Below are 8,948 nucleotides of genomic sequence, written 5' to 3'. Positions count from 1 at the left end.
GAATTTGACCCTTTGTAACTCAACATCTCTAGCCACCATAGGTCTGTAAGCCTGAATGTCACCTCCCCTACTTTATTCATCTCTGATATGACCCCAAATTATAAAATTATCTCTAAATGTAGGTCAGATTTTGCATGTCCTTTTATACTCCACAGTTTCTAGCACAGTGGAGCCTGGTTGATCAAACAGGGAAAGACCTTGAAGTTAGTCAAATATAAGCGGAAAACCTATTAAGCATTTACAAATGATGTGGCCTTGGGCAAGTAATTTAACTTCAATTACTCTCCTAACACACTCTATAAAATAAGGCTACTGCCTAATTTTCAAGTGAGTAAAGATTAGACTTAATAAATGAAAAGAGCTGTAAATGTTCATAGCAGTTATATCATTGCCTAGCAAAAGAACCCCTTAAAAACCTGTTTCTTAATTTGGGAAAAAGATATGACAACAGTTAGCATTTATTAAAGGATGACAATAGTTAACAACTGCTATGTGCCAGGCATTGCTCTAACAGCTTTTCATATTTAGCCCACTTAACATATTTCTATTTTCATATGAGGAAACCGAGGCAGAGAGAGGCTAAGTAACATGCCCAAGGTTGTTCAGCTAGAAAATGGCAGAGCCAGGACTCAAACCCAGGCAGTCTGGCTGCTAAACCCTGGTTCTTAATCACAACATTAATGCTTGTTCTGCCCAGTGAGGATAAATGAGTGAAACATACAATCAAACAGGATGCTTTGGTAGGGAACAGTGTTTTTCCCCCTGAAAAATGAAAAATTAGGTTACTGTGCTTTTGTAATTAAGAGAAGTGAATATGATGTGTAAAATAAGTTATCTACACAATAATTTATGTCAGGAGTCATGCAGCAGAAACATTTCTATCCATCACATAAACTTTCATCCATCACATAAACCATATGTTTCTGTACCATTAAGACGCTTGGTTCAACAAGACCCTTTGGAGAATGAGGTTCCTTTTGTTCCCTGGGGTTCTCTTTTTATTTTTTATTTATTTGATCAATATTTGATACTAAAGTGAAGGAGTTTGGACAGGAAACTTAGATGTCATCTAGTTCAAACTCCTTGATTTACACATGAGAAAACTGAGACAGAGGGAAATGAAGATATCCCCATATCACATAACTGGCTAAAGGGAGTATGCTAGGTAAAAACCAAGATGTCCTGACTTCTGGTCTACCAGAAAGTGTTCTTTTTTTCTACCCAACTGATTCCTGATTTAAAGGCTAGTATGCATGTGCTGATCTCCCCTCAGTGGGAGGGGCATAGACGTTGGGAGTGGTCTCTATTCACAACAAATTAAAAATCGGTAATCAGCAGTATAATGGGTTGTGTTAGAAAGTAAACTAAGGCCCAATAAAATATTTAAGAGTTTATTTGAGCAGTGATTCCTGAATTGGGCAGCTCCAAGCCAGAAGTGACTAGGGAGCTCCACAGATCTCTCTGTGGAGAAGCTTTCTAGGACATGAGTAGGAGGCTTTTTAGGACAAACAGGTAAAAGCAAAGATAATATTTCATTGGTTACAGTTATACAGTTGCCTTATTTGGTCTATCCCATGAGGAAGTCCTAGTTATATAATTATGTTTTTGTTGGCTGCTTCTGATTGGTTGAGCTTAAGTTCTATGTTTCTTTAATATAGGCATTTACAAGAAATAGCACAAATAAAGTTTCAGACATGCTTGCGAATCAAACAAGGTTAATGTTACTTAGGAGGCCCAACTGGCTCTGCCAGCTCAAGGGTACTTCTGGCCTGGTCTCCATTTTTACATGAACAGTTGCATAAACAAACATAGAGTACCTGAAACAAGGGAGGTGATCATTCTGCCTACCGAATGTTGGCCAGGCCAAGCTTGGAGTGTTGCTCTTATTCTTAGGGGGATTATTATTAAGTAATCTCATCTGTAAACGGGATTACAATCCACAAAGTAACCTTGTATATGTTTCCATTCCTTCGCCCAACCCAGTCCCACACTCCAAGGTTTTTCCTTTGCTTATAAGGGGGTAGTCACCCTTTTTTATTTCGACCTTCCAAACATTCTGGGAGTTTTCCTCCTTTAGGCCAACTACAGCACAGAGGAGCGCTTCCTCCTGCTGCGTTTCTCCGACTGGCCCTCCCTGCAGCCGGTCCTCTTCGCCCTTGTCCTCCTCTGCTACCTCCTGACCTTGACCGGCAACTCGGTGCTGGTGCTGCTGGCGGTGCGCGACCCGCGCCTGCACACGCCCATGTACTACTTCCTCTGCCACCTGGCCTTGGTGGACGCGGGCTTCACCACGAGCGTGGTGCCGCCCCTGCTGGCCAACCTGCGCAGACCAGCGCTCTGGCTGCCGCGCAGCCACTGCACGGCCCAGCTGTGCGCATCGCTGGCTCTGGGTTCGGCCGAGTGCGTCCTCCTGGCGGTGATGGCGCTGGACCGCGCGGCCGCAGTGTGCCTGCCGCTGCGCTACGCTGGGCTCGCCTCCGCGCGCCTATGCCGCGCGCTGGCCAGCGCCTCCTGGCTAGGCGGCCTCACCAACTCCGTTGCGCAAACCGCGCTCCTGGCTGAGCGGCCGCTGTGCGGGCCCCGCCTGCTGGACCACTTCATCTGTGAGCTGCCGGCGTTGCTCAAGCTGGCCTGCGGAGGCGACGGAGACACCACCGAGAACCAGATGTTCGCCGCCCGCGTGGTCATCCTGCTGCTGCCGTCTGCTGTCATCCTGGCCTCCTATGGTGCCGTGGCCCGAGCTGTCTGTTGCATGCGGTCCAGCGGAGGCCGGAGGAGGGCGGTGGGCACGTGTGGGTCCCACCTGACAGCGGTCTGCCTGTTCTACGGCTCGGCCATCTACACCTACCTGCAGCCCGCGCAGCGCTACAACCAGGCACGGGGCAAGTTCGTATCGCTCTTCTACACCGTGGTCACACCCGCTCTCAACCCGCTCATCTACACCCTCAGGAATAAGGAAGTGAAGGGGGCGGCGAGGAGGCTGCTGTGGAGTCTGGGGAGAGGCCAGGCTGTACAGTGAGTAGGTTGGGGAGGGGAGAAAGTATTAAGCCAGAACCCAAGGATGGAAATACCCATTAGTGAGTCAGTTTAGACTTCAGACTGTTCATTTTTGTATGATAATCTGCAAGATTTGTCCTAAGGAGTCCAATGGGGGAAATGTTTTCCTCCCGTGTGGAATGTTTAGTTCTTGAGGGAAAATTCCTAAATCCTCTATATACACAGGTTTAGGGAAGGAAAACCTACCCCTCACGACTCCACGTGCAGGTAAGATAGTGGACGTGATGATGACTGCCTTTAGCTTCCTCCCTATCTGATGGAAGACCATAGAAGACCTCTTGGTCTCTGCCATCAGAAGTCTCAAGTTGACAAGAAAATCATAGTCCCTACTCTGCCGGAGAGGGTCATCCAGAAAAAGAGGCCATGGACTGTCTTCTCGGAAACCAGTCCAACCTAGTGCAGACCTTGCCAGGGGACCAGTGCCCTCCCCGGGGCATTTCACCCATAAGTGTGATGAGGAAAGCCCATACGTGGTGGTGAATTTTGCTGAGTGGGGTCAAGATGGGAAACCCTTCTGCAGGAGTTGGTTCTTGAACAAGTTTTAAAGAAACGAGGAACTAGGACGAGTGTGGAAGAAGGCGGGCATGTCTCAGGCTGTGAAAAAAACTCACAGGTGATCAATAGTGGGACATGAGAGAGAGAGAGAGCAAGAAAGAGAGTCAGAAAGAGGAGTAAATGGAGGGAGGAAGATGGAGGAAGGGACTCAAGTTCTCAAGACAGGAACAGGGATCTACTCATGAAAAAAAAGCAGAGAGAAAAATGCTCAATCAACAGAACCTGAGCAGAATATTGAGGTCAACCCAGAAGCCAGCTCCTCACCCACCCTCACCCAGACTGGCACCTTCATCATGCAGAAGACCTGCTAGACCCTACGGCAGGTAGGAGAGAGGGTGGTCCACAGGCCCCCAGCTTCAGAAAGTTTGTTCTCTCCCAGTGTTCATCTACCCCTAGGAACCCCCACTAGTTACACGCAATCACTAGATTCCGGTGGAAAATACCTTTCCTTGCCCACCATCATCCCCATAAATAATGACTATTTTAGTTGGATGTGGGACATAGAGAATAGGAGGGGGCATGGTGCCGGACTTCATTTCATACCAAATAGCCTTAAAGGAGAAGAGGGGGAAAGGAGCTCAATTTAGTTTCTAAAATGTTTAGAAATTTGATTATGATCATGTCAGAGCAACTAATTCATTTTAAAATAAATCATTTCACTATGCTCTGTAAGTAGAAATTCAATTTGGTTCAGCCATTATTGAGTGATATAAATAAAGCACTGGGCTTAACAAAGACAGAAATACAGACATCAGTAGAACATGGATCCCAACCTAAAACTTACTCTCTTGTCAAAAATGAAAGGAGATAGGAGTTTTTCCATAAATAACAAGGTATATCAAGAAAGAATTAAATTGCAAGCTGGCTTTGAATGCTCTATTTTGCCTTAAAATTTTATTTACTAGTCTTAGTAATACACTATTAAAAATCCTGCCACTTAATTAATTGTGTTAGAATCAAAGAAACATAGAGCTGGACAATATTCTTCACCCTACCCATCCCAACCAAATCTTACTCTACTCATCTCATTCTCATTCATTTTGGGAAATCATCAAAGGATGTGGTTGTTGATTAAGAGATTAAAAGAAATAAGCCCTTGCCAGCACCCCATCCCCAGGGTGGTCACCCTGCAATACAATAAGATGTCAGGAAGAGTAAGTTGCCCTTTCTGATTCCATAATCTGCCATCATCTTCCCATCTTCCAGTCTCTTTCCATTGCAATTCACAATCTGGGTCTCAGGGGTTATACCCGTCTTGGTCTCGATCATTGCATTCACTTGTGCCACTGAGCTGGACCTTCACACCTGGAGGAGGTGCCTCTGCCCCTCATCACCTGACTCCACAAGATACAAGGGCAGCTCCTCATCATTGGGCTTCACCACTTTCAGGGTAAGGTGGATGGTCTCCTCCTTGTCAATGCCATAAGATGAGAGCCTTCTCTGTGGCTCTAGGATCTTGGAGCCCAGCAAAAGAACCTGGTCCTGCACAGGAACCTTGGTCTTAGACCGGACGTGTTCACTGATTTTTTTCACGCTGTCATATGGGTTGGCATCAAAGGTCATTAAATCCCATTTCTTGGAATGAACATGCACCTGGGAAGTGAAAGCCACACGACAGTTGCCTAGGATGCCTGCCTCACTTTACATTTCTGCTCCCCACCACAATGGCTTCCACCCTTCCACTGTCTATCTGGTCCTCTAGCTCCTGTTCAGTAGCCAGTGTCCCTCTCTTTCTTGGAACTTCTCCTTTGGAATTACCAAGTTGCAACACAAATAAGAAAATTTGTCCCATTCCTTTGTAATCACATCTTTTTTTTCAATCTTGAGAATGAAAAATAAAATCCTGAGCCCCCAACCAACTGAACAGACCCTCTCTTGCTCAGGGGGACCCTAGAGAAATTTTAAGAACTTAGTCATTGGGCCAAGGGCAGTGGCTTATACCTGTAATCCCAGAACTTTGGGAAGCTGAGGCAAGCTGATCACTTGAGGCTGGGAGTTTGAGAACAGCCTGGCCAACTTGGTGAAACCTCATCTCTACTAAAAATACAAGAATTAGCCAGGCGTGGTGTTGAGTCCCTGTAATCCCAGCTACTCAGGAGGCTGAGGCATGAGAATCATTTGAACCCAGAAGGCAGAGGTTGCAGTAAGTGGAGATGGCACCACTGCACTCCAGCTGGGGCAACAGAGTGAGACTCTGTCTCAAAAAGATAAATAAATAAAATACCTCAGTCATGATGAAACAGGAGCCTGGACATGCCTCATTATATCTTCTCCCTTTTGCCGTTTAGACACAACTGACCAGCAACGTTAGAGATTATAAGACTGAAAGAATGGATTATTGGTGGCAATGAGATTTTTGTGGCAAATTTTAAACAAGACCTAAGGCTATAATAGGCAAGAGTTAAGTCATGCATCCCTACACTTAAAGAATAAACTATGTTCTAACTGTCACAAAGTATTTTTCTTTTTTCTCTAGCAGCTAAACAAGCGCTGGCCTCGAGAGGAACAATACTAAAACAATTACAGCTCATCCACATGCTAACTGACCCCCTGTTTCTCAAGCCATAACTACAGTTTTAGTTGGATAAATGACCAATTTCAGTAATTTTCTCCTGATAAGAGACCACTGACTATGGACTGGTTCTGGTTAGTTTATAGAAGCTGCACATTTGAATGCCTTTGTGTCCCTGCTTCACCTTTTCATGTATAAGGCCTAACTGTAATGCAATTAAATGTTTAGTCTCCACCTCAGAGTGACCATGGGTGGTATGTAACATGCAAGCTTATTCAACATGCATGCATTAGGACCACCTTCATGAATATTCATTGCCTCTGCCATAACCTATTGGATATGTATACCTAGCAAACCCCTTCAGCATAAATTCCTATGTCACTTTCCTCCTACAAAGCTTGCTTTTGGTTTTCAACCAGAAGCTGAGCTTCCCAGCTTGTCAGAATGGCTACCTTGCAGACTATAACCCTTCATAAGAAATAAAGTCTCCTTTCTAAATTTATAAATTGTGTGATGTTTTTTAGTTGACAATTTTTTATTTCGCTTTTCTGTGCATTTCAATAGATGTAAAAAGCATACCTTTTATTCATCTCGAGATGTAATTAAAGATTTTCTACCTTATTTACCTGCCTCTCCTATCCAGACAAAGTTTGTCAAATGTCAAAAAGTAAATACAGAGCTTCAAAAGATGTACACCAGACTCTAAAAACAACTGTCAAAGAGAATTTCTAAAATATGACAGCCTCATAAGATACAGCAATAGGATACCCTCTGTCAATACTTCAGAAGGAAATCCTGGGTAGGACACATAATCACTGAACTGTTAGTTTCTTTTCAAATATCCCACTGCTTTATAATAATAACTTACATATTACAGTGACACTATATTCAGTGTTTCTTGTTAATTTATATTTCTTGTGTTTTTATATCTACCTAATACAGAATACGATCTCCTTTGATTAGACTAGGGCCTCACTCACAGAAGGTAGGGACTATGTCTAAGTCTTACTTCAATAGCTGGAAAATCCTAAAAGACTGGAAAACTCACTCCCAATGGCTACTTGAAAGCCTGAGAAGACCTCCCTCATACTCCTTTCAGAAATATTTTCCCAATCTAGATATTGCAGACATTTTTTCACTGGAGGATCTGTGTTAAGCATTGCCTTAATTCCAGGTTCTCTCCATAGTGCATATTTTCTTATATAATGTGATGTGTTAGATCATTAACAACTTCAGATAAATGAGTTTTGTGAAGCTCCTCTTTGAGAGAAAAGAGAAGATTAAGTTTAAGAACCCTAAAAAATGTTTCCATAATTTTAAATCTCACCAGCCCTGTGGAACACAAAGCTCACCCCCACTTTTTTTTCTACCATTTATCCCTAAGAGTAGCTAGTCCAATGTTTGATTTAAAAAAGAACACAGAAGCCAGATAACCTGCTTCTCTTCAGACAATCCCTCTTCCCATTCTGCAAATGTCAATGCCAGCTTCTTCCCCTTAAGGATGCCTGCCCAGCCACCCAGAGCCCTGAGTACTGTCCATCTCCCGTTTCTAAGATCTCTCCCCAACTCTTGAAAGTGCTTTTCCTTTCCCCATCCCATTTATCAAATCCCAACTTACACTGAGGCAGGAAGCATTAGGAGCCATCTTTGCAGTCAAGGGGCCAGAAACCAGAGACAGAAAAAAGATTTTGCATCTAGCTTATATACCAGCATTGAATTGGAAATCCCCTGCCTGGATTGCTGTGTTTGTCCAGCTTTGCTGTGCCCTTTGTTCTTGCATGCTCCTGTGAATTTTCTTTCACTTTTGCTGGGCAGGAGTTAATAAACAAAGAATGCTTTCTGATTATGTACTTCTCCCCTCAGGCAATCTATTTGCAATCCTCATTCCAAACATGGGATGGTCTTTCTGTGTTGAAAACTTTTCCCTGATTAACAATCCACCTCTCCTCTCCCAGTCCTGGCTTATTACTGTCCATCCTGTGGCCTGGGCCCTCACTGGCGTGAAGACCTGTAATGCTTGCTGAACCTCTCCTGCTGCTTTTAAGAGCACCCCATTACTCAGGGGCCTTCCTAAGAACTAGAGCACCCAGGCAGGATATGGCAGTCAGCATTTTGTGGAGTGCTGTGACTGTGAGCCTGACATGGCTAGTCTGGCAGAAGGTGTAAAACATGCCTTAAGAAGACATAGGAGAAATAACCTCAGACTGAGAGGAGATACGAGTAGAGTCCCAGGAGGGCCACTTGCTACATTACCTTGGGCAAATCCATTCATCTCCTCAGATGTTGGTTTCCCAGTCTATAAAATGAGATGACTGGAAAAGATTCCTAAGTGTCTTCCAGGCTCAGAAAACTTTGCTTGTAAAATTCCCTTTGCAAAATAACATTGGATTTCTGGGTCTTGAGCTCTCCAACATACTTCCTACCCTGTCCCAGAACCTGCAAACCAAATCCACTACTTGAGAACAATCCTAAGCCAACAATTAAATGCTGACTCCCCTCTTCAACACACAAAGCAATCAACATCCACTCTCACGCTGCGGCACCTCTATTTCTCTACCTTTACTCCTGGATGCACATCACCACTGTGATCTCAGACAAACCTAAAGGTGCCGCTCTCTCCCTCGCCCTTGAGACTTAGATGGAGACAAGAAAGGTGTGCCTGTCCCCGGGAAATTTACTCCATCACTCTGATCCTCCTCATATCCCAAATTAACTACTGCTCTCTCCCAAACTCTCGGGGCATTGCCATGGAACCAGTTTTTAAAAGCTTTTTTTTTTTTTTTTTTTTTTTTGCAATGGAGTCTCACTCTGTTGCCCAGGCTGG

At 44.2% G+C, this 8,948-nt stretch overlaps 2 protein-coding genes across 2 annotated transcripts; one reads left to right on the top strand and one right to left on the bottom strand.

The window, feature by feature from the left end:
* The first annotated feature begins 1,694 nt into the window (after nt 1-1,694).
* On the top strand, nt 1,695-3,019 carry LOC111525930 (putative olfactory receptor 2I1). The gene is made up of 2 exons (XM_023191596.2): nt 1,695-1,714; nt 2,089-3,019. Exons 1-2 carry the CDS (start codon nt 1,695-1,697, stop codon nt 3,017-3,019), a joined length of 951 nt encoding a protein of 316 aa, XP_023047364.2.
* Nucleotides 3,020-4,734: 1,715 nt separating this feature from the next.
* On the bottom strand, nt 4,735-7,769 carry UBD (ubiquitin D). Its single transcript, XM_023191597.2, is given in 2 exon segments — nt 4,735-5,205; nt 7,743-7,769. Coding segments are annotated over 2 exon segments (498 nt in total).
* Between the last annotated feature and the right edge of the window lie 1,179 nt (nt 7,770-8,948).

Source organism: Piliocolobus tephrosceles, chromosome 5 (assembly GCF_002776525.5).
Source record: "Piliocolobus tephrosceles isolate RC106 chromosome 5, ASM277652v3, whole genome shotgun sequence".
Taxonomy (NCBI): Eukaryota; Metazoa; Chordata; class Mammalia; order Primates; family Cercopithecidae; genus Piliocolobus; species Piliocolobus tephrosceles.
This window is presented reverse-complemented; position numbering and strand designations above follow the sequence as displayed.

Bases quoted from the DNA above. Each gene is read 5' to 3' on its own strand.
- LOC111525930 (XM_023191596.2), top strand. From the start codon at position 1,695: ATGCTTGCGAATCAAACAAG. The intron at 1,715-2,088 runs GTTAATGTTACT...GGCCAACTACAG, and splicing joins ATGCTTGCGAATCAAACAAG to CACAGAGGAGCGCTTCCTCC.